This window comes from Anomaloglossus baeobatrachus, chromosome 9 (genome assembly GCF_048569485.1).
Source record: "Anomaloglossus baeobatrachus isolate aAnoBae1 chromosome 9, aAnoBae1.hap1, whole genome shotgun sequence".
NCBI lineage: Eukaryota > Metazoa > Chordata > Amphibia > Anura > Aromobatidae > Anomaloglossus > Anomaloglossus baeobatrachus.
The window spans coordinates 123,770,716-123,798,041 of record NC_134361.1 but is presented as its reverse complement, the minus strand read 5'-3'; the positions used below and the strand labels follow the sequence as shown (position 1 = coordinate 123,798,041).

Below are 27,326 nucleotides of genomic sequence, written 5' to 3'. Positions count from 1 at the left end.
CCCCTAGCAATTTTCAGGTTTTTTTCCTCCCCTTCTTCTAAAAGCCATAACTGTTAATTTTCCATCACTAAAGGCCATAAGAGGGCTTGTTTTTGGACAAGTTGTACTTTTCAACGACACCATTCATTCTGACACATATTGTACTGGAAAATAGGGAACAAAAAATTACAAGTGCGATAAAAAATTTTTTTTTTATTTACCCTGTTCACTATATGGTAAAACTGGTCCATCATGATAGCACCACTAGCGGTTGCTCCTCATTTCCTCTAGGGACAGAATACACAAGGGGTTAAAACCCCTCCCACCTCTCAGTGATTTTTCAAGTACCACACCAGACTGGATGCAACACAATTACAATTGAATTTCCTTACAGTAATGTTAGTCAGAGAAGCATAAGAACTAAGGGAGGGATATAAGGGTGCCGTCATGCTAGACTCCTGGAAATACCATTACCGGTCACTGTAATTCCTGTTTTCCAGGTCGTCACCTCATGACAGCACCACTGGAGAATACCCAATGAACCATATTAGGGTGTGACAACGGACTGATGGACCTTTCTACCAAGGGCAATATGCTGAATTGATAGAACATCGGATTTTAATGCCTACAAAATGTGTGGGGACCTGACCAGGTAGCCGCTCTACAGATCTGATATAATGAAGCTCAAGCCCTCTCTGCTAAGGACGTAGACACTGCTCTAGTGGAATGTACTTTAATAAGAAGTGGTGGGGATCTACCGCCCAAGGAATAGGCTGACGCGATGGTGGACCTAACCCATTTAGCCAAGATTGACTTTGAGGCCGTCCTACCCCTATTTTTCCCCAAAAACTGAACAAAAAGGTTTGAATCCATTCTCCAGTTATGAGTAGCCTCCAAATACAGTTATACTCAAAAGTTTTAATACCACAACAGATTTTTTGCTTTCTTGGCCTTTTTTCAGAGAATATGAATGAGAAACACAAAATCATATTTTTCCCACTCATGGTTAGTGGTTGGGTAAAGCCATTTATTGTCAAACTATTGTGTTTTCTCTTTTTAAATCATAAAATGACAACCAATAACATCCAAATGACCCTGATGAAAAGTTCACATACCCTGGTGATTTTGGCCTGATAACATGCACAGAAGTTGACACAAATGGCTTTGAATGGCTAATAAAGGTAATATCCTCACCTGTGACCTGTTTGCTAGTAATCAGTGTGTGCGAGCATAAAAGCTGAGTGAGTTTCTGGGATCCAGACAGAGTCTTGCACCTGACGTAGCTGGATTGTGAGTCATGGGGAAAGTAAAACAATTGTCAATGGATCTATGGGAAAAGAAAGTTGAACTGTATAGAACAGGAAATAGATATAAAAAGATATCCAAGGAATTGATGATGCCAGTCAGCAGTGTTAAAACTGTCATTAACAAATGGAAAGTCAGAGGCTCTGTAAAAACCAAACCACGATCAGGTAGACCAATAAAAAGTTCGACTACAATTGCCAGGAAAATTGTTCGGGATGCAAAGAAAAACCCACAAATAACATTAGCTGAAATACAGGACTCACTGAAAACTAGCAGTGTGGCTATTTCGAGATACACAATAAGGAATCACTTGAAGAAAAATGGGCTGCATCGTCGAGTCGCCAGAAGAAAGCCATTACTGTGCAAATGCCACAAAGTATCTCGCCTGCAATACGCCAAACAGCACAGACAAACCTCCAAATTTCTGGAACAAGGTAATTTGGAGTGATGAGACCAAAAATCAAACTTTTTGACTACAACCATAAACATTACATTTGGAGAGGTGGCATCAAGACCTATGATGAAAGGAACACCATTCCTACTGTGAAGCATGGAGGTAGATCGCTAATGATGTGGGAATGTGTGAGCTACAAAAGGCACAGGAAACTTGGTCAAAGTTGAAGGAAAGATTAATGCAGCATGTTATCGGCAAATACTGGAGGCAAATTTGCACTCATCAGCCCAGAAGCTGCACATGGTACGTACTTGAACGTTCCAACATGACAACGATCCAAAGCACAAGGCCAAGGTGACCTGTCATTGGCTATAGTAGAACAAAATGAAGGTTCTGAAGTGGCCATCTCAGTCTCATGATCTCAATATCATTGAACCACTCTGGGAAGAACTCAAAATGCACAGTTCATGCAAGTAAGTCAAGAAAGTCCAGGAATTTACAGGAACTGGAGGCTTTTTGCCAAGACGAATAGGCAGTTTTACCATCTGAGAAAATAAAGAGCCTCATCCACAACTACTAATGATGAGCGAGTTTCGAAATACTTAGATTCGCGATACTCATAAAAGAGTACTGTCTAATACTTGCGTATTCATTCCAAATAGTGTGTGTAATGCAAGTCAATAGGGAAAAAACTCGCTATGTAAGGAATAACCTGAATGCCGAACTATTCACTACTCGCACGAATAGTGCGGCATTCGGGTTACTCGTTACATTGCGAGTATTCCCTATTGACTTGCATTACACACTCTGTTCGGAATGAATATGCGAGTATTAGACAGTACTATTTAAGAGTATCACGAATATTTTCAACTCGCTCATCATTAACAACTACAACAAAAGACTTCAAGTTCTCACTGATGTTAAACGCATGTGTGCCCTAATTACACCTCCCTACCCATCCCTGTGCTGTAAAATTGTATAATATGAAAGTAATAAAAAACGTTTTATTACCTTCATATTTCGTATGTAAATAGCAGGGAATGTGGTCACAGGTGCGGCGCCTTGCCATATGCACGTCTGCATATATCCGTGGTATCACGCCCCTGTGGGCATGATACCATGGAGCTACGTCACCGTCGCTCATTCTACCTTGCGCGCATTGCAGCAGGCTTCTTTTCCGGGTGTTCAATCGCCGGCTTCAGACGCGCACTGCGCATGCGCAGTGCGCGTCTGAAACTGACGAGGAGAACTCGGAAGAGAAGTCTGCCGCAATGCGCGCAGGGCAGAATGAGCGACGGGGACGTCGCTACATGGTATCACGCCCACAGTGGCGTGATACCATGGAAATATGCAGACGTCCATCGGGCAAGGCGCCGCCCCTGTGACCACATTCCCTGCTATTTACATACGAAATATGAAGGTAATAAAACGTTTTTTATTACTTTCATATTATACAATTTTACAGCACAGGGATGAGTAGGGAGGTGTAATTAGGGCACACATGCGTCTGCTGATGGCTCAGAACAGATATTCTAGGTAACAGGTTCCCTTTAAGAACTGGGGTATGTGAACTTTTGATCAGGGTCATTTGGATGTTTTTGGCTGTCATTATGATATAAAAAGAGAAAATACAGTAGTTTGACAATAAATTACTTCACCCAACCACTATGAGTGGAAAAAAAGATTGTGTTATCATTCATATTCTCTGAAAAAAAGGCCAAGAGAGCACAAAAAAAAAAAAAAAAAAAAATCTGCTGGGGTTATGTAAACTTTTGAGCAAACTGAGCAAAAAAGTTAAATTATATTCCGACTTCTGATTCCGATGTATCAATTTCCCCCCTGTTTGTATAACATCCAAATAATTTCAAATGGGCCTCCTTCTGGTTCTTTGGGTCATGGCAAAAAGCTGGTAGGAGGACTTCATGATTCAGGTTTCCTGCGGAGATGACCTTTGGCAAGAATGTCGGATCCAGTCTCAGAACTAGACTGCCCTCCAGAACCCTCATGTTGGGATCTTCAATGGTAAGTGCCTGAATCTATCCTATTTGCTTAGCTGTTGTAATAGCTATTTAGAAAACTGCTTTGCCAGAGAGCTTCCCGATCTGATCCAGCGGTTCATAGGGAGGATCACATAAGTTCAATTCCCATGGGGGGATGCTGCCATGTAGGGCGGGTCTTAATCTCTGCACTGCCCTGATGAACCCGATGATCCATGAGCAAGAGGCCAGTGGCGAATCAAAGAAACCACTCAGTGCCAAGACCTACACCTTCAGAGTATTTGGACTGAGGCCCTTATCAAAGCCTGTCTGAAGAAAATCCAGAATCTTCAGGATGTCTGGGCGAGATGGGTCAATGACGACATCCCTCATGGATGAGCAGAAACTTTTCCATACTATTCTATAGAGCCCCTACGCAACTGGTGTCCTGCTTCCCTGGATGGTGGTAATGACGTGATCCGACAGGCCCTAAGCATCTGGAATCTGTCTTTCAGGATTTACGCTGCAAGATAAATATGCAGATGAAGAAGAGGACCCTGGCTCAGAAGTTATTTTCTCTGTGGAAGCATTAATGGTTCTTCTATGGCTAGTTGCTTTAGAAGCAAGAACCAACTTCTTCTTGGCCAAAACGAAGCTATCAGGATTATTTTGGCTCGATCCTCCTGAATCTTCCTTAACACTCTCAGTATCAATGGAATGGGTGGAAAGGCGTATGCCCGATCCATGTCCTAGACTTGAGACAGGGCATCCAGAGCTACCGGGTTGTTGTTGTTGGGGGTCTGAGGAAAAGAAATCCTAATCACACGATTCCTAGAGGTCAAGAGAGCTATCTGGGGGCGACCCCATCTGTGGACCAGCAGACGAAACACTTCTGTATCCAGCTCCCACACTGAAGGTCTTAGGTCTTGTAGACTGAGCTAATCTGCCTCCTGGTTTTCCGAGCCCTTTAGGTGGACCGCTCTTGTTGAGACTATCGATTTCTCTGCCAAATGCAAGATCTGTTTTGCAAGAGATTGGAGCGTCGGATGTCTTTGGCCGCCTTGATGGCAGGTGAAAGAAACCGCTGTGATATTGTCGGAGAGCACACTTAAGTGTTGGTTCCTGAGAAGGATCCGATTGTCCTGAATGGCCTCCCAGATTGCACTAAGCTCTTGGAAATTTGAAGACGTGTGGCCCCTCCTGTGATGTATATGCTCCCAGCCCTTCCTGTGATGTATATAGTAGAAAAAAAAGGGGAGAGGGGGAAGAGGGCACCACTAGATACTATGGGACCTATACCAAAAGCATGCCAAAGCTGAACAATAATAAACAAAAAAACAAAAAAAAAAAAAAAGACTGCTGTGTGGCCCTAGTAGTGTGTGTGCGCCGCCCTAGTAGTGTGTGTGCTACCTCCCCCAGTGCCCTATGGCCCTAGCAGTGTGTGTGTGTGTGTGTGCGCTACCCCCCAGTGCCGTGTGACCCTAGAAGTGCGTGTGCGCTACCACCCAGTGCAGTGTGGCCCTTACAGTGTGTGCGCTACCTCCCCAGTGCCGTGTAACCCCCACTGTTGTCTATGCACCCTTAGTGCTCTCCGTGCCCCCCTGGTGATGTCTATGCTCCCCAAGTACTGTCTGTGACCCCCAGTCCATGTCTGTGCCCCCCCAAGTACGGTCTGCACCACCTCATGCTGTCTGTGCCACCGCCAGTGCTGTCCATGCCACTGTCAGTGCTGTTCGTGTCACCCAGTCCTGTACATGCCCCACATAGTGCTGTCCGTTCCCCCCCAATGCTGTGTGCCACCCCCCAGTGATGTGTATCCACCACTGCCCCCCCCCGGTGAGGTCTATGCTTCCCCAGTCCTGTACTTGCCCACCTATTACTATCCATGCCACCACCAGTGATGCTGTGCCCCAGCTTCTCCTGTGACGTATCTGCCCCCAGCCCTTCCTGTGATGTATATAGTAGAAGAAAAAAAAGGGGGAAGGGGGAAGAGGGCACCAATACATATTATGGGATCTATATCAAAAACATGCCAAAGCTGAACAATAATAAACAAAGAAAAAAAAAGACTTGTATGCACACATTTGGGATCTCCAGATAAATTATAGTGTACTATTAATATACAAAAGGACAAACATTGGCAATAATTAAAAACATTTAAAAACACATACATAAGGACATGTTTGTGTATAGAACAATTGCCTCCCCTCCTCATACACGCAAGGGCTAATAAACATCTTAGGACAGCAAACACACTGAAATAAAAAGGCGGACCCTCTCCACCGCATCAGTTTGGTTAGAGCACAGAGAGGAAAACCAGAAAGACAATAATCACAGAAAAACAATCCATCCCTACAGCAATGAAAACTGTTGGACCGTGGATACCAAGAGGCTGAAGGGTGATGAGTAAGAAAGGGGTGGGAAGCAGTGGCGCTGTCGTGGCTTCTGGAAAAAATCATTACCAGTAAGTAATTTAAGATTTTTCCCTTCACCACGACAGCACCACCAGAGAGATTCTGAAGACAAGCAAATTAGGGAGGGACCATAGCCTCTAGCTTCCTTCTACCAAAAGGTCAGATCCACCGTGGTCGACAGCTAAACGGTAGTGCTGAAACAAGGTCGTAGAAGAAGACCAGGTAGCTGTCTAACATATGAAACCAAGGGTGCATGGGTACTCACGGTCCAAGAAGTCGCCACTGCTCAGGTAGAGTGAGCCCTGACCAATTGCGGAATGGGCCCAGTCTTGGACACACAAGCCGCCTGAATAGTCTTATTGACCCATCTAGCTACTGAACCCTGGAAGAGGAACACCCCCGTGAAAGACCCTGAAACACAGGAACAGAACCCCACCTTTCCACCGGGGCCTAGGGATCTCAATGTACTGTCTCAAGGCTCTAGACACATCCACCAAGGCATGCATTGTTCCTCCTAAGGATTCCTAGGGGCTGGACAGGAAGGAAGGACAAGTCCCTGAGATAAATGAAATCCAGCCACCTTGGGTAAAAAGGCAGGGTTAGTCCATAAGAGTACTCGGACATAACACTGCATATAGGGGTGTTCACCGAGAGGGCCGGAAGGTCGCTGACGTCAGGGCCACTAACAGAGCAACTGTATTTCCAGGAATGGAACAGAAAAAAAAAAAAATCAGACAGAGGTTCAAACGGAAGGAATGAACCTCGTAAACCATCAATCACCAACTAAGTCAGAGTGGTAAAACGTCCCTAGGGCAGATACCGGGAATCACAAGGACTGACAGTTAGTCCTAACTCCTGACTTTTCTGAAGGAACTCCAGAATCTCTCCCCACCTTAGGCTCGCCCATTGGCTGCGCCCGGAAAAGACAAGAACCGCCTCCATACTCCGACATATATCTAGGTGGGAGCTGGAGTCCCCCTACGCAAGAGAGGGACACCCAGATTAGAGGAGGATCCCTGACTCTCCAACAGCCGTCTCTCAATACCAGGCCATCAGGTGAAAGTCCGGAAGTTGAGAATGAAGGAGAGGGCCCCTGGGAGAGGAGATCATGTCCCTCTGGGAGGATCCAAGGGCCTGATACTAACATCTTTTGTAGCCAGAAACATGCCCTCCAGAGTCAAAGAGGGGCCATCTATAGCAACCGAGCTTTGTCCTCCCGGGCCCGCCTCAGAACTGCTGGAATGAAATCAGGGGTGGGAAGGCAGAAGGGAGACCTGAATCGCACGACACGTGAAAGGCATCCACTGCCCAGATCCTAACCTGCGGGTCGAGGGAGCAGAACCGACTGAATTTCTGATGGCTCGGGTGGCAAAAAAGGTCCACAGTAGGAGATCCCCCAGCTGCACTATCTGCCGAAAACCTCTTCGTGCAGGCACCATTCCCCTTGTGCACTGGAGTCCTGCTTAGGAAGACTGCCCTTAGAATGTCAGGGAGATTTGTTCTGTCACAGTCATAAGGGAGGGAGACCTCGTGCCCCCTGGTGGACGATGTATGAGACATCCACCCAGTCAACAGAGAGAACCCGACGTTGCATCCTATCAGAAGTGGAGGGAGGGAGCGCAGGGTTTTTCCGAACGCACCTAACCCTCGAGATTCGAGGAGCACCGACAGTCGTGTGGAGACCAGGGGCCTTGACTCTCATGACCTCTGAAATGAGACGCTCAGCCCCAGACGCTGGCGTCGATAAAGACTACGTCAGAACCTGAAGTGACCAAAGGACCCCAGTTAAAGAGTCTGAGTCTGCAGCCCCCAACGGAGGGATAGGAGAATCCGGGAGAAGAGCAATGCTCTTGTCTAAACGCCCGTGCAATAGCCTCCATGCCCGCAATACCTCCCCCTGTAGTACGCATGTAAATGAGCCCAGGAACTGCCGGTATGCACGCTACCAGGGATCCCAGGAGACACACAGCCTCCCTGAGCGTGAGGATTGGGTGTGAGAGGACCAGAGAGACCCGAGTACTGAGACTGGACACCTTCTCCGGAGGTAAAAGGCAGAGGTGGGACCAGAGCCCAGAAAGAGGCCCAAGCACAACTGGCAGGTGGAGGGTTGTAGTCTAGACTACGCGAAGGTCATAAGCCAACCAAGAGTCGTTAGGAAAGCTAACACCGACCCCACCTGGGTTCCCTTGACGTCCCCACGATGAGGAAGTCGTCTTAATATGGCACAATGAGGATCTCCGTCTCATGGATGTGGGCCATCACCTCTGCTACTACCTTTGTGAACACCTTTGGAGCCATCGCGAGGCTGAAGGGTAGCGCCTTGAACCGCAGTGCCTGACAGCCCCACCATAGGAAGGGATACTCAAAAGAACCTCTGATGGGCAGCAAGTCTTGTAACATGACAATACTTGTCATTCAGATCCAATAGTAATGAAACACCCGGGAACAGAATCTTGATGGCTGACATTACTGACACCATCTTGAAATGCCAATACACCAGAGTACGGGTGAGGTGGGTTAACTTGAGAATTGTCCTGAAAGAGCCATCCGGTTTTGGACCTGAAATAGTGGGGAGCAGACTCCTCAACCATCTTCTCCCTTGGGGATTTCCACGAGGACGGATTTTCGGAGAATGCCTTCCACCTCTCCTGTCCCTGTTGCGGACTGGAAAGGCACGGTGTCTTTCATGTTCCAAGCCCCGGAACTTCCTGACGTCCACGAATTCTGGTCCACTTGGTTCCACAAGGCCCACTGTGGACCTAACTGCTGAATCAGAAGCAGATTACTCCCTTGATTTATGCTCCTACAGGATGGAGCTGGCTGAGGTGGCAGAGACAGCCGAAAAACAAACCCCTTAAGGGATTCTCGAACCTTTGCTCGGAAGACGTTTTCCAGGGAGCTAGCGAAATCCAGCCTCTAGCACCCTCGCCTCCTCCCAACAAAGTCTGCAAAATGCAAGCCCCACACAGCTTCTTCTGGGAATCAGAAGGCAACGAGGCTGCGCACTCCTTATGCCTGGTCTTGGGCGATATTTTCCTATGATCTTCCAGATCAGGTGAACGCGGAGACCTCTGGGGACTCATGCACCGTCTAGATGAAAAATTATTTTTTTTTAGCGCTCCCCCCGCTGCATGCTTTCTGACAGGATGCTTCCTGTGATTCCTCCATCCTGTTAGAGGTGCCGCCGGCCAAAGCACCCTGGGACTGGATGAGCTCTCCATCCATCCCTGTGAGGAGATAGCGGTGGGCAGCGCCATATTACCACCCATCGCACATGTGCAGAGGCGATGCACACCTCAGACGTCGCGACCCGCACCTAGCAGGAAGAAGCTGCTGCCCTGCGTACATCTGCTGGGCTAGCTGCCGGGCACCGAACAGGGACACAAGCAGGGGAGGAAGCAGCGTCTCCGTCAGGGACCGCCGCCGAGCACCAAGCCAGGACCGTGGACAATACAGGTACGCTTACCTCCGTGCTGCCGTCAGAACCACCTGCCGCAACAGCCGCCGGGCACTGAGCAGGGAAAGAAGCAGGGCAGGAAGCATAGTCTCTGGGAGGGACAGCCGCCAGGCGCCGATCCCGGACCGCAGGTGCAAACACAGGTTCGCTTAGCTCCTTGCTGTCATGCGAACCACCTGCTGGGACAGCCGCCGGGCACCGAGCAGAGACACCAACCAGGGAGGAAGCAGCGGTACTAGTAGGGACATCCGCCGGGCACCGAACCAGAACCGCATGTGGCAGGGTCGCTATTCCCCCCAACACCTGCCCTCATCAGGGAGGACTTCCAGAGGAAAATCCCAGGGCTGAGGATATGGAGCTCCGTAATCCTCCACTCTACGCAGCCCTAGGATCTTGCCGCCTTCACTGTAGCAGCGCCACAGCTCTACTGGGTCTCCCATTCTCGGACAGGAAACCGAAACTGATAGGGTGGAGAGGGTCCGCCTTTTCATTTCAGTAGGTTTCCTGTTCTAAGATGGGCGGACCTATCTCTCTGGTGGAGCTGTCGTGGTGAAGGGAAAATCACTTTGTCAATGCAACACCAAGGAGTGGTAGTTACCCATAGCTACATAACCGCATGGAGCACTTCCACAGGAGTTGGTACTAAGATCAAGTGGTGTCTCAAATGACGTGAAGCCCCAAACAATACAGATATTACTAACCCTGAGGAAGCAAATTTTCTTTGGCGATACGCCTGGAATTGTGGGCTCTCCTTTCCCTCCTCCTCATGTATTGTTTGGGGTTTCAGGTCATTTGAGACACCAACTCCTGTGGAAACTCTCCATGCAGTTAGGTAGCTATGGGTAACTACCTCTCCTTGGTGTTGCAGTGACAGTGATTTGTTTAGGCTGGCAGCACACTGTTAAGTATTCAATGTTGTATTTACTAAGTATTCAATGTTGTATTTACTAATTCTATAAAGTATAATTTTTTTCCACTTCATATTTAGGATTGTTGAGCGTATTGACTCCATACGAAATCTCCTGTATTTTACGCACCGATTTAGGGTCTTCAAGTTTATGATTGGCAGAGTTCAAGGGTTTTTTTTTTTTTTTTTTAATTTTTAAGAGAAAAGAGTGGAATAGTGACCCTGGAATTCTTCAGCTGCCTGGACCAGGATTACCGCACCTGACCCCACAAGGTTTTCTACGTGGTGCCACAACCGGGAAAGGGAGGGGGGAGACTGAGGTCTTGAAAAGCGAAACCGCTCGGGAGTTGGATGGGAGATTTCTATTATGTAGCCCTCTGCTATTGTAGCTAGGACCCATCTGTTTGCAATAACTCCCAGCCAATTTCCCACAAAGTGACTGAGCCTCCTACCTACCCTCCTGCGTCAAGATTTATTTGGGCCCCATGTGGATCCGAAAAAAAGGCTTACTGGCCCTTTCTCCCTTTTGGTCGGACCATCTCCCTGATTTTCCTTTCCCTCTATAATCCTGTCTCTTATTAGAGCAGAATCTCCAAACTGGCTGGGACCTCTGGGATTTATCCTCAGGGAACCCCTCTTCTTACCTGCCACCTTCTCTAAACTATCATCCAGCACCGGACCGAACACTCTTAGGCCTGAGAAAGATATGGAACATAACTTCTCTGATAAGTTGTCCTCAGACCAGGTCTTTAACCAGACTGTGTGACGGGCTAAGATTGAGAGTGTGTTATTTCTAGCTGCAAATCCAACAGACTAGCCAAGAACAACATCGCAATCTTCAGTAGAGGCAAGGACTTCAAGATTGGGTATCAGGAATAAAACTCCCAGAGAAGCAAACTCCGGGGACATGCGCACGGAGCCGAAATCCAATGTCGAACATGATGGCGGCACAGAGGCGAGATAGATCATCCTGTGACGCTGCATATTCATTAGCATGTTAGCACGCCCACAGGAGTTAACATGCTAATGGAGCCGCCTGGCAAGAGAAACTAACGCCTAGTGGACTAGTCCCCTCGCTCATTAGCATACGGTAAAAGATCTTTAAAAATACTTTTTCTAAAGATCTCTTTATCTATGCTAGTGTATACAGGGACCGTTGGACAGGGATTAGCAATATGCACCCAGGTTCCCTTTAGGCTTACAGAACTTGGAATAATAATGTAAGAAGTGTGTTGACATCAGTGTAGTGTATGTGGAAAAAAATGTAAAGTTTCATGATCCTATCTCGTTTCTTTCTGGATAAAGCCAGAGACATATCAGCAGCACCTCATATTCCTTACGACTCAAACAAGTTCGTCCGTATCCTCTGTAGCAAACAGGTATCTTTTGTCTTCCTCTGGTGGGACCCCCGTCTCTTCTTCCTCTGCATCAGAATCTGGATATGGGGATAAATCCTCCTCTTCCGAGGTCTGCTCCATCTCCCATCTAGCTCTTTTCCGCTTCCGCTAGGGCCCGGGCTGGGATGTCTGCTGCAGAACCATAGTTGATATGGACGCTTGCACCTCCTCTCTTATTAAGGAACTTATGTCAGCCAGAAATGGAGACTGTTCCTCGCTGACAATCCTGGAAATCCAAGAGCAGCATAGTTTTTTCTGGTAGGCGTCGGGCAACTTAGCATTAAAGACGCCACATCTTCTGGACTTACCTGTCGCCTTCCTACACGACTTTTTCCTAGCAGCCATACCGGACCCTGCTGAAGAACCCCTGGCCTAAAATACATAAAGGGATACCTTAAAACACCCGGGTCAATAGCCTGGGTAATGGGTCCAGAAAGGCACCTACTTTGACCAAAAGCAGAACAGGGGACACCTCTAAATGGGCGGATTGCTTAATTGTATCCATCACTCTGACAGTGCTAATAGTATTAACCAACTCTCACCTGTCAGCCTGCCTTCGCTCCCCACCAGGTTTATATTACCTTTATCCTGGGACGCCCTCCGGTCTTCCTGCTTCTGTGCGTTTCATCCTGGAACGCACGGTTCTGTGTGGAGCGTGCACTCCAACTCTTGAACCTCGAAGTATGTTCCGGAGTTGAACACACATACTGCGCATGTCCGAAAGCGCAGCCACGGTCTTGTAGCAGGATGCAGAGAGCCCACTTGAGCAGGGAAGCGGCTGCCGCCAGGATCCACATCTCGCTTAACTGGCGCAAGCTGAGGGACCTCTCTGGGAGAGGTTTTGGCCTTGGACAATTGACAGGAAGAAAGAGGTGAACCCCCACCGACCCTCCTCAGTCAGTCTCCGGGTGAGCTCTACGCACTGGAGCACTATACTCTTGCATCTGTCCTGTATAGGGAGAGCGAAAACATCGAGAGGGTGGAGGTTGCTTTTAACCTTTTGTGTATCATGTCCCTATAGAGGCTATGAGGAGCAACCTCCAGTGGTGCTGTCATGAGGGGACCACCTGGAAATCAATGTTTTCTCTGCTGCAGATCTAGCAATTATACAGAGCTCATGAATACACCGTGTGCAGAATTATTAGGCAAGTTGTATTTTTAGAGGATTTTTTTTTTATTATTGATCAACAACTAATGTTCTCAAGCAACCCAAAAGACTCATAAATATCAAAAACTTAATATATTTGGAAGTTGGAGTGTTTGGTTTTTTTTAGATTTGGCTATCTTAGGAGGATATCTGTTTGTGCAAGTAACTATTACTGTGCAGAATTATTGGGCAACTTAATAAAAACTAAATATATTCCCATCTCACTTATTTATTTTCACCAGGTAAACCAATATAACTGCACAAAATTTAGAAATAAACATTTCTGACATGCAAAAACAAAACCCCCAAAAATTAGTGACCAACATAGCCACCTTTCTTTATGACACTCAACAGCCTACCATCCATAGATTCTGTCAGTTGCTTGATCTGTTTACGATCAACATTGCGTGCAGCAGCCACCACAGCCTCCCAGACACTATTAAAAGAAGTGTACTGTTTTCCCTCCCTGTAGATATCACATTTTATGAGGGACCACAGGTTCTCTATGGGGTTTAGATCAGGTGAACAAGGAAGCCATGTCATAATTTTTCTCATCTTTTAGACGCAGCCACGCTGTGGAGTAGTTGGATGCATGTAATGGAGCATTGTCCTGCATGAAAATCATGTTTTTCTTGAACAATACCGACTTCTTCCTGTACCACTGCTTGAAGAAGTTGTCTTCCAGAAACTGGCAGTAGGTCTGGGAGTTGAGCTTCACTCCATCCTCAACCCAAAAAGGTTCCACGAGTTCTTTGATGATACCAGCCCATACCAGTACCCCATCTCCACCTTGCTGGTGTCTGAGTCGGAGTGGAGCTCTCTGCCCTTTACTAATCCATCCATCTGGCCCATCAAGAGTCACTCTCATTTCATCAGTCCATAAAACCTTTGAAAAATCAGTCTTAGATATTTCTTGGCCCAGTCTTGACGTTTTAGCTTATGCTTCTTGTTCAAAGGTGGTCGTTTTTCAGCCTTCCTTACCTTCGCCATGTCCCCGAGTATGGCACACCTTGTGCTTTTTCATACTCCAGTAGCGTTGCAGCTCTGAAATATGGCCAAACTGGTGGCAAATGGCATCTTGGCAGCTTCACGCTTGATTTTCCTCAATTCATGGGCAGATATTGTGCGCCTTTTTTGCCCAACACGCTTCTTGCGACCCTGTTGGCCATTTGTCATGAACCGCTTAATTGTTCGGTGATCACGCTTCAAAAGTTTGGCAATTTCAGACTGCTGCATCCCTCTGCAAGACATCTCACAATTTTGGACTTTTCAGAGCCCGTCAAATCTCACTTCTAACCCATTTTGCCAAAGGAAAGGAAGTTGTCTAATAATTAAGCACACCTTATATAGGGTATAAATGTCATTACACCACACCCCTCCTCATTACAGAGATGCACATCACCTGATTTACTTCATTGGTAGTTGGTTCTCAAGCCTATACAACGTGGAGTAGGACAACATGTATAAAAAGTATCATGTGATCAAAATACTCATTTGCCTAATAATTCTGTATACAGTGTATGCTGGACTACCTGGCAGTACGCCAAGTAGTCCTACAATTATAATTTACTGCTGATTTTACAGTGATTTTATCAAAACTACACTAAGCAGCCCAGTAAGTGACACATCGCTGGAATCAGGGTCTCTTTCTCTACATTATGCTGCTCTCTTATAAAAGGTGGTAAAACCCTGGTGACAGATTCCCTTTAAGACTGGTATTTAATACGTCAAACTGAAGATTGTACTGAAATATGCCAACTTTAATAATTTCTTGCATTGCCATTTTCTGCCTCCACACTTAATAAATGTGTAGGAATACTGTTGGCCACCCGCCATCTCACACCCTTTTTCCAACTTTTTAAAAGTGGAGGAAGCAGCAAATTAAAAGGTCAGACATGGCAAGTGTCATAGCTTGGGCCACTTCTGGTGTGTAATTAAGTGACATCATAAATCTCCACCCAAAATGTACTCCAAACTGCATGGGCAACCCAGGCATTAGTCATGGTTCTGCGTGGTGCCTACACCTCAAAATAAACAAACATCAGCAATATCTCATCTTTACAGTGGGGAGGGGGGGGGGGGGGGGGGAGTATTTAATCAGCCACCAAGTTAACGTTCTCCCATTTAAAAAGATGAGAGAGGCCTGTAATTTACATAATAGGTAGAACACAATTATGAGAGACAAAATAAGAAAACAAATCCAGAAAATTACTTTGTCTGATTTGGCAAGATTTTTTTTGCAAATTATGGTGGAAAAAAAAAGTATGTAGTCATCTAAAAACATTCAGAATTTCTGGCTCTCACAGACCTGTAACTTCTTCTTTAAGAGGCTCCTCTGTCCTCCACTCATTACCTGTAGTAATGGCACCTGTTTGAACTTGTTATCAGTTTAAGGCCGGTTTCAGACATCCGTGTTTAATCAGGTATAAATCACACGCATGGTTATGGTCATACGTATGTTATATGTGTGTCACACGTGTAACATCTGTGTTTGCATACGTGTGACAAACACCGGAGTAAACACGTGTCTGTGAAATAAAAAGATGTTCTATATTCACCTGTATACAGCGGTGTTTTCTTCGGCTCTGCTCTCTCCCGTTCCTGACCACCGCTCATTATATTCATTGATTTTTCACCGCACTCAGGACCTGGAAGCCGAAGCATCACTGTGGACTTCAGTGCCAGGGACCGCATTGCTAGAGACAGGTGAGTATTCACAAAGCAGTGTGTGTGCAGTGACATCCAGGAGGTCATTGGAATTACCAATGAACTCTGATGACACCCCCACGACACCCACGGTACAGCGGTTGTCAGGACGGTGACTTCACAGTTCATCAGAGTTCATTTGGAACTGATGTGTCTTCGATTCGGTCCCCGCGATACTCCGGCTTCCAGGTCCTCACTACACACACACATAGCACACACATGTATACACTGAGCACATATACACATAGCAGACACACATGGATACACGGAGCACATACACACAACGCAAATGCATGTATAAACTGAAAACACACACACACACACACACACACACACACACACACACACACACACACACACTGCTCGATACTCACCTGTCCCCAGCGATGTGGCCCCCGGCACTGAAGTCCCCAGCGCTGCTTCTAGCTCTTCACTGCAGTGAATAATCAATGAGTATAATGAGCGGGAGGCAGCAGAGCCGAAGACAGCACCCCTGGATACAGGTCAATATAGAAAGTCTTTTAATTTAAAAGACCCGTGTTTACTCCGGTACATGTCACACGGATCACATCAGTGTGCAATGTGTGTGACACCCGTGCTGTCGGAGAAAAAAAACGGACATGTGTCTGCGTGTGAGTGCGGGGTCACGAAAGTTCACACGGTCCGTGTGCAAACACGGCCAAGTGAGTACCAGTACAGAATAACATGGGTACGTGTGGAATCCATGTTAAAAACAGATGTCACACGTACCTAAAAGACGGACGTCTGAAACCAGCCTAAAAGACATCTGTCCCCAACCTCAAACAGTCACACTCCAAACTCCACTATGGTGAAGACCAAAGAGCTGTTGAAGACCAAAGAGCTGTCGAAGGACACGAGAAACAAAATTGTAGCCCTGCACCAGGCTGGGAAGCCTGAATCTGCAATAGGCAAGGAGCTTGGTGTGATAAAATCAACTGTGGAAGCAATAATAAGAAAATGGAAGACATACAAGACCACTGATAATCTCCCTCAATCTGGGGCTCCACGCAAGATCTCACCTTGTGGGGTCAAAATGATCACAAGAACGGTAAGCAAAAATCCCAGAACCACACGGTGGGACCTAGCGAATGACCTGCATAGAGCTGGGACCACCGTAACAAAGGCTACCATCAGTAACACACTACGCCGCCAGGGACTCAGATCCTGCAGTGTCAGACGTGTTCCCCTGCTTAAGCCAGTACATGTCCGGGCCCCTCTGAAGTTTACTACAGAGCATTTGGATTATCCAGAAGAGTATTGGGAGAATGTCATATGGTCTGATGAAACCAAAGTAGAACTGTTTGGTAGAAACACAACTCGTCATGTTTGGAGGAGACAGAATGCTGAGTTGCATCCAAAGAACACCATACCTACTGTGAAGCATGGGGGTGGCAACATAATGCTTTGGGGCTGTTTCTCTGCAACGGGACCAACACTACTAATCCATGTACATGAAAGAATGAATTAGGCAATGTATTGTGAGATTTTGAATGCAAACCTCCTTCCATCAGCAAGGGCATTGAAGATTAAAAGGTGTCTGGGTCTTTTAGCATGATAATGATCTCAAACACACCACCAGGACAACGAAGGAGTGGCTTCGTAAGAAGCATATGAAGGTCCTGGAATGGCCTAGCCAATCTCCAGATTTCAACCCTATTGAAAACCTTTGGAGGGAGTTGAAAGTCCGTGTTTTCCAGCAACAGACCAAAAACATCACTACTCTAGAGGAGATCTGCATGGAGGAATGGCCCAACTTACCAGCAACAGTGTGTGCCAACCTTGTAAAGACTGTAAACATTTGACCTCCGTCATTGCCAACAAAGGATATATAACAAAATATTGAGTTGAACGTTTGTGATTGACAAAATACTTAATTTCCACCATAATTTGCAAAATAAATCTTGCCAACTCAGAAGGTGATTTTCTGGATTTGTTTCCTCATTTTGTCTCTCATAGTTGTGGTCTACCTATGATGTCAATAACAGGCCTCTCATCTTTTAAAGTGGGAGAAATTGCACAACTGGTGGCTGACTAAATACTTTCTTCCCCACTGTATATAATCGGTAGAGATAGATTTGCAGGACTCTGGTACAGTGCCATTGTCATTAGCGCATCACCTGCTCCTAGCTGCTGTCATCCCTGGGACCTCTTTTCATAAATAGCACATTGCACCTTCATAAGAGAAAACAAAAAAGCTAGCACTAAATGTGCACTACAGCACTAAAAATTCCAACTGTACTTATTATGAATTTGAGATTTTTGGCAAAAAATTGCAATTTCTTGAGCCACCCCGCCACTCCACGGCAAATCTCATTTGGGGCAGTCCTACACTAAAATATGCTTGGACCTGTCCCGCCCACAGCCATGACTCAGTCATGGGTACGGGACTGCAATAGACCAGGTGAGTGCTGCTGAGAGCAGTTCTGCTATTTATATGTGAGGCCGCATGGCACATTTTATAAAAATATTTTAGTGTAGGACTGCTTCAAATGAGATTTGCCGTGACGTGGCGAAGCAGCTCAAGAAATTGCAATTTTTTGCCAAAAATCTCAAAAAAAATTTTTATAATGCAGTTTGGAATATTTGATGCCTTAGTGCACATTGGTGCTGGCTCTTTGTTGTTTCTTTGTTGAATTGGTCGGTGGTTGACCTCCACCTTGCTATGCACCCCAATTTGGGATGTATTCCATCTGTATAGATTTTGGCGTTTGGTGACTGTTCACATTGGGTCATCAGGCTTTGTCCACAGGCTATATATATACTTCATGCAGCATTTGCTTGGACCTGTCCCGCCCACAGCCATGACTCAGTCATGGGTACGGGACTGCAATAGACCAGGTGAGTGCTGCTGAGAGCAGTTCTGCTATTTATATGTGAGGCCGCATGGCACATTTTATAAAAATATTTTAGTGTAGGACTGCTTCAAATGAGATTTGCCGTGACGTGGCGAAGCAGCTCAAGAAATTGCAATTTTTTGCCAAAAATCTCAAAAAAAATTTTTATAATGCAGTTTGGAATATTTGATGCCTTAGTGCACATTGGTGCTGGCTCTTTGTTGTTTCTTTGTTGAATTGGTCGGTGGTTGACCTCCACCTTGCTATGCACCCCAATTTGGGATGTATTCCATCTGTATAGATTTTGGCGTTTGGTGACTGTTCACATTGGGTCATCAGGCTTTGTCCACAGGCTATATATATACTTCATGCAGCATTTGCTTGGACCTGTCCCGCCCACAGCCATGACTCAGTCATGGGTACGGGACTGCAATAGACCAGGTGAGTGCTGCTGAGAGCAGTTCTGCTATTTATATGTGAGGCCGCATGGCACATTTTATAAAAATATTTTAGTGTAGGACTGCTTCAAATGAGATTTGCCGTGACGTGGCGAAGCAGCTCAAGAAATTGCAATTTTTTGCCAAAAATCTCAAAAAAAATTTTTATAATGCAGTTTGGAATATTTGATGCCTTAGTGCACATTGGTGCTGGCTCTTTGTTGTTTCTTTGTTGAATTGGTCGGTGGTTGACCTCCACCTTGCTATGCACCCCAATTTGGGATGTATTCCATCTGTATAGATTTTGGCGTTTGGTGACTGTTCACATTGGGTCATCAGGCTTTGTCCACAGGCTATATATATACTTCATGCAGCATTTGCTTGGACCTGTCCCGCCCACAGCCATGACTCAGTCATGGGTACGGGACTGCAATAGACCAGGTGAGTGCTGCTGAGAGCAGTTCTGCTATTTATATGTGAGGCCGCATGGCACATTTTATAAAAATATTTTAGTGTAGGACTGCTTCAAATGAGATTTGCCGTGACGTGGCGAAGCAGCTCAAGAAATTGCAATTTTTTGCCAAAAATCTCAAAAAAAATTTTTATAATGCAGTTTGGAATATTTGATGCCTTAGTGCACATTGGTGCTGGCTCTTTGTTGTTTCTTTGTTGAATTGGTCGGTGGTTGACCTCCACCTTGCTATGCACCCCAATTTGGGATGTATTCCATCTGTATAGATTTTGGCGTTTGGTGACTGTTCACATTGGGTCATCAGGCTTTGTCCACAGGCTATATATATACTTCATGCAGCATTTGCTTGGACCTGTCCCGCCCACAGCCATGACTCAGTCATGGGTACGGGACTGCAATAGACCAGGTGAGTGCTGCTGAGAGCAGTTCTGCTATTTATATGTGAGGCCGCATGGCACATTTTATAAAAATATTTTAGTGTAGGACTGCTTCAAATGAGATTTGCCGTGACGTGGCGAAGCAGCTCAAGAAATTGCAATTTTTTGCCAAAAATCTCAAAAAAAATTTTTATAATGCAGTTTGGAATATTTGATGCCTTAGTGCACATTGGTGCTGGCTCTTTGTTGTTTCTTTGTTGAATTGGTCGGTGGTTGACCTCCACCTTGCTATGCACCCCAATTTGGGATGTATTCCATCTGTATAGATTTTGGCGTTTGGTGACTGTTCACATTGGGTCATCAGGCTTTGTCCACAGGCTATATATATACTTCATGCAGCATTTGCTTGGACCTGTCCCGCCCACAGCCATGACTCAGTCATGGGTACGGGACTGCAATAGACCAGGTGAGTGCTGCTGAGAGCAGTTCTGCTATTTATATGTGAGGCCGCATGGCACATTTTATAAAAATATTTTAGTGTAGGACTGCTTCAAATGAGATTTGCCGTGACGTGGCGAAGCAGCTCAAGAAATTGCAATTTTTTGCCAAAAATCTCAAAAAAAATTTTTATAATGCAGTTTGGAATATTTGATGCCTTAGTGCACATTGGTGCTGGCTCTTTGTTGTACCTTCATAAGAGAGTTGCATCAAAACGATGATGTTATGCTGGGACTACTAGTCAGAAGAGGAGGTCCACAGGGCTCCCGTCCGGAGACCACAGACTAATGACATGGTCTCTGGACCAGGGTCCTGAAAATTATTTTGCTTACGCCTAACATTTATGCTTCATGGATTTTCTTTTTACTAGCCGGGCACACTTTGTTTTATCATTTACAGAATCTGAATTTCATAAGTGATAAACTCAACACTCCAAACAAAATGACTGGGAAATTGAAGTATACAAAACTCTTTTGTGATACTCAGATGTATAATAAGTTGGAACTGGATACTCACAGTCCCTCAGAAGTGCATTACTCTTTTTAGGGTACATAACATGAAAAAACTTCTGCCCAACAGCTTTAAGGTCCCGCATCTGAAAAAGTAAATCAGTTCTGATAAATTGGTTGGAAACAATAAGTGCTCAAATTCTGAACTCGACAAAATGGCAATGAAAAGCTCCATGGATATATCCTCATCTCATTTAGTGTGACTCTGGTCATGGTATAGATTGTACACTTACAATGGTGTCCCTAACAGGTTCATCCAATGTAGAAAAATCCTCTTCCTGTGACTGTGAGGCCATTGGAACCGTGATCTCCCCCTCCACCGGAATATCTCCTGATATAGAAACATCGGATAATCCTGCAAACTGGAAAAGAAGGCGATAATGGAAGAACAGCACAAACCTTGTTTCTTATAGAAAGGCTGTAATATTGGTACAAAACCCCTTACTTTTCCCAAGTCTCACATTGCCAAGCAACAGTCTAAGAAAACCAAAAAAAAACCAAAACACGTACGGAAGCTGCTAAACTAATCTCTTGTTATCATTGAATCACTTCATTCTGCCTCCCCTTCAGCGGTAATGTAAATTCACCCTGCTCCTTCTGGCACTAATAAAGTGAGACGTGTATTCTGCACCCGTGGGGAACGCGGCCTGCTGAGCCACTGAACTCCAGCGACTGCAAAACCGACAATTTCTCATTATTCAGTAATTAAATGGAAGGATCAACAGAGTATGTGAAACAGATTGCCAAGTATGGATAAAGAGAAGATTTTAACAAAAAAAAAAAAAAATCTAGTAAAAAGTAAGAGAAAAACAACTTTTTTTTATAGAAACTGAAGGGGAAAAACAGATTACTGCAGCAGATAGAAGATGGACCCCCCCACACACACACACACACACACCCCAGGTGTGCAAACCACACACACACACACACCCCCCAGGTGTGCAAACCACACACACACGGCGTGCAAACCACACACACACCAGGCGTGCAAACCACACACACACACACACCAGGCGTGCAAACCACACACACACACACACCAGGCGTGCAAACCACACACACACACACACACACACACACACACACACACACACACCAGGCGTGCAAACCACACACACACCAGGCGTGCAAACCACACACACACACACACACACACACACACCAGGCGTGCAAACCACACACACACACACACACCAGGCGTGCAAACCACACACACACACACACACACACCAGGCGTGCAAACCACACACACCAGGCGTGCAAACCACACACACACACACTCCAGGCGTGCAAACCACACACACACACACACACACACTCCAGGCGTGCAAACCACACACACACACACTCCAGGCGTGCAAACCACACACACACACACTCCAGGCGTGCAAACCACACACACACACACACACACCAGGCGTGCAAACCACACACACACACACACCAGGCGTGCAAACCACACACACACACACACACACCAGGCGTGCAAACAGCACACACACACACACACACCAGGCGTGCAAACAGCACACACACACACACACACCAGGCGTGCAAACCACACACACACACACACACACACACCAGGCGTGCAAACCACACACACACACACACACACCAGGCGTGCAAACCACACACACACACACCAGGCGTGCAAACCACACACACACACACCAGGCGTGCAAACCACACACACACACACACCAGGCGTACAAACCACACACACACACACACCAGGCGTGCAAACCACACACACACACACACACACGGCGTGCAAACCACACACACACACACACACACCAGGCGTGCAAACCACACACACACACACACACACCAGGCGTGCAAACCACACACACACACACCAGGCGTGCAAACCACACACACACACACCAGGCGTGCAAACCACACACACACACACCAGGCGTGCAAACCACACACACACACACACCAGGCGTGCAAACCACACACACACACACACCAGGCGTGCAAACCACACACACACACACACCAGGCGTGCAAACCACACACACACACACACACCAGGCGTGCAAACCACACACACACCAGGCGTGCAAACCACACACACACACACACCAGGCGTGCAAACCACACACACACACCAGGCGTGCAAACCACACACACACACACACCAGGCGTGCAAACCACACACACACACACACCAGGCGTGCAAACCACACACACACACACACCAGGCGTGCAAACCACACACACACACACACCAGGCGTGCAAACCACACACACACACCAGGCGTGCAAACCACACACACACCAGGCGTGCAAACCACACACACACACACACCAGGCGTGCAAACCACACACACACACACACACACACCAGGCGTGCAAACCACACACACACACACACCAGGCGTGCAAACCACACACACACACACACACACACCAGGCGTGCAAACCACACACACACACACACCAGGCGTGCAAACCACACACACACACACACCAGGCGTGCAAACCACACACACACACACACACCAGGCGTGCAAACCACACACACACACACACACACCAGGCGTGCAAACCACACACACACACCAGGCGTGCAAACCACACACACACCAGGCGTGCAAACCACACACACACACACACCAGGCGTGCAAACCACACACACACACACACACACACCAGGCGTGCAAACCACACACACACACACACCAGGCGTGCAAACCACACACACACACACACACACCAGGCGTGCAAACCACACACACACACACACCAGGCGTGCAAACCACACACACACACCAGGCGTGCAAACCACACACACACACCAGGCGTGCAAACCACACACACACACCAGGCGTGCAAACCACACACACACACCAGGCGTGCAAACCACACACACACACACCAGGCGTGCAAACCACACACACACACACCAGGCGTGCAAACCACACACACACACACCAGGCGTGCAAACCACACACACACACACCAGGCGTGCAAACCACACACACACACACCAGGCGTGCAAACCACACACACCAGGCGTGCAAACCACACACACCAGGCGTGCAAACCACACACACACACACCAGGCGTGCAAACCACACACACACACACCAGGCGTGCAAACCACACACACACACACCAGGCGTGCAAACCACACACACACACACCAGGCGTGCAAACCACACACACACACACCAGGCGTGCAAACCACACACACACACACCAGGCGTGCAAACCACACACACACACACCAGGCGTGCAAACCACACACACACACACCAGGCGTGCAAACCACACACACACACACCAGGCGTGCAAACCACACACACACACACCAGGCGTGCAAACCACACACACACACACCAGGCGTGCAAACCACACACACACACACCAGGCGTGCAAACCACACACACACACACCAGGCGTGCAAACCACACACACACACACCAGGCGTGCAAACCACACACACACACACCAGGCGTGCAAACCACACACACACACACCAGGCGTGCAAACCACACACACACACACCAGGCGTGCAAACCACACACACACACACCAGGCGTGCAAACCACACACACACACACCAGGCGTGCAAACCACACACACACACACCAGGCGTGCAAACCACACACACACACACCAGGCGTGCAAACCACACACACACACACCAGGCGTGCAAACCACACACACACACACCAGGCGTGCAAACCACACACACACACACCAGGCGTGCAAACCACACACACACACACCAGGCGTGCAAACCACACACACACACACCAGGCGTGCAAACCACACACACACACACCAGGCGTGCAAACCACACACACACACACCAGGCGTGCAAACCACACACACACACACCAGGCGTGCAAACCACACACACACACACCAGGCGTGCAAACCACACACACACACACCAGGCGTGCAAACCACACACACACACACACCAGGCGTGCAAACCACACACACACACACACCAGGCGTGCAAACCACACACACACACACCAGGCGTGCAAACCACACACACACACCAGGCGTGCAAACCACACACACACACCAGGCGTGCAAACCACACACACACACCAGGCGTGCAAACCACACACACACACCAGGCGTGCAAACCACACACACACACCAGGCGTGCAAACCACACACACACACCAGGCGTGCAAACCACACACACACACCAGGCGTGCAAACCACACACACACACCAGGCGTGCAAACCACACACACACACACACATATATATCAGGCGTGCAAAAAAAAAAAAAAAAAGGTACATACTAAAAAGAATGATGAAAAGGAATAAATAAAAAGAGAGAGGATAATAACTTATTAGGTGTATATTATGTAGATGTATAAAAGGTTTCTTTGGCAAGTTAGACATGGAATGAACATTATATATGAGCATGATAGGTGTGCAATGATCAGGAAATATATTTAGATAATAGGAAAATGAACGCATATGGCATATAACCAGGTGTTTATGTAACCTCAGCATTATAGGTGTGGAATGATCATGAAATATCTGTAGATAATAGGAAAATGAACGCATAGCCCATATAACCAGGTGTATATTATGTTACCTGAGCGTTCATTTTTCTATTATCTACTGATATTTCATGATCATTCCACACCTATAATGCCCAGGTAACATAATATACACCTGGTTATATGGGATATGCGTTCATTTTTCTATTATCTACTGATATTTCATGATCATTCCACACCTATAATGCCCAGGTAACATAATATACACCTGGTTATATGGGATATGCGTTCATTTTTCTATTATCTACTGATATTTCATGATCATTCCACACCTATAATGCCCAGGTAACATAATATACACCTGGTTATATGGGATATGCGTTCATTTTTCTATTATCTACAGATATTTCATGATCATTCCACACCTATAATGCCCAGGTAACATAATATACACCTGGTTATATGGGATATGCGTTCAGTCTCTTATTATCTACATATATAATGTTCATTCCATGTCTAACTTGCCCAAGAAACCTTTTATACATCTACATAATATACACCTAATAAGTTATCTTCGTTCTTTTTATTTATTCCTTTTCATCATTCTTTTTAGTATGCCCCAAAAAACCCCACCCTCGGCCGCGGCAATCCCGTTGCTCACCAGCTGTCTGCTTCCGTTCTCCTGCTTTTCTTCTGTTTCCGCCATGGTTTCTTCAGCGCTTTCCTCAATCTGTCACTACGTGGTCAGGTTAAACGTCATCACAAGGAGAGACCATCCGGCTTCCGCTGCTGGCGCCCAGGTAATGCGTCATCAGGAACGTATCATGCGACTTGTCATACGGTAGAGGCTAAATCCAAGTGATATAGGACCTCTGCTGATGTCAGGCCCATGTGACGGGAAGATGTCACCTGAAGGGGTGGGGCCTCCGCAACAGTGAAAGCTTGAGCTAAGAATGAACACGTCCCTTTCCCATGACAAACTGACGTGATACCCGGAGGAAGCCCATACAGATCTGTTCTACCAACAGAAAGAACAGTAGATGCTAGAGTGTACGGGCTCCTGCCCGGTGTGACGTAACTTGTCATGTGATGAGGTGTTAAAAATGCAGCTAGATGTTTTCAGCCCGACGTTTCTAAAGGGAATAAACATTCTTTCTCTGAGGCCATGTGGGCATAGAGTTAATTATAATAGCAGCGGGGTCTGGGGGTAAGACCCCCAAAATGGTGGGGTGCAAAGGGGGGGGGGCGAAGCATGATTATAGTGGCAGGAAGAAACATTGCCACGCCCCCAACCAAACCGGTCACGCCCACCAGCCAAGAAGGTCACGCCCACTAACCGCGCAGGAGCTCGGCCTCGTACATTCTAGGTTCAACCCCAACAGAACAGCTGATACGGGGAAGCAGGGTCGTGCTGTAGTGGCCGGTAATGAGGATCCTGCGAGGAGAGATGATAGTGAGGGGCTGCGGAGTGGAGCGAGGGTCTTTATATAGGACTGAGTGTGAGGGATGTGATGCGTTGCTTTTGGGGCACAGATAAGTGGTATCCCTATATGGGGGATGCATGTTGAAGAGTTGAACAGGGAAGGGGCTGCTGCTACTAGTATAGAGCTTGTGTATTGGGGGAGCTGAACAGGGCATGCAATGATTATACTTGCTGGGGGGGCTGTTACTGATGTGGGCTGCTGCATGAGGGGGGCTGTGTGCTGGGGAGTTAAGTGAAAAAGAGAGAACTGATGTTACTTGCTGGGGGTCTACGTGGGGAAGGGGGTAGCGTGACTTGCTTGGGTCTGCATTCTAGTGGGAAGGGGGGTGATGTTACTCATGGCGCTGTGTGCTGTTGACTGCATAGGGAAAGAGAGGGCAGACATTACTCGCGTGGGGCTACTTACTGGGGGTCTGCGTGCGGAAGGATGGGGTGACGTTATGAAGTGATAAGCCAGGGGAGCCTCCGGCCTTGTAGTCGTGGCAGTAGTTCTCAGGCTGGTCCCTGGCTTCACCACTTCTTC

At 47.0% G+C, this 27,326-nt stretch overlaps 1 protein-coding gene across 1 annotated transcript in view; it reads right to left on the bottom strand.

The window, feature by feature from the left end:
* YIPF6 (Yip1 domain family member 6) overlaps window positions 1-26,318 on the bottom strand; it is a 58,232-nt gene extending 31,914 nt beyond the window's left edge. The window contains exons 1-3 of the mRNA XM_075323982.1: window positions 25,982-26,318; window positions 21,064-21,192; window positions 20,838-20,916 (exon numbers count right to left, since the gene is read on the bottom strand). Of these exons, the coding sequence (XP_075180097.1) occupies window positions 20,838-20,916; window positions 21,064-21,192; window positions 25,982-26,026 (253 nt within the window). The 5' untranslated portion in view covers window positions 26,027-26,318. The remainder of the gene's footprint in view (window positions 1-20,837; window positions 20,917-21,063; window positions 21,193-25,981) is intronic.
* Between the last annotated feature and the right edge of the window lie 1,008 nt (window positions 26,319-27,326).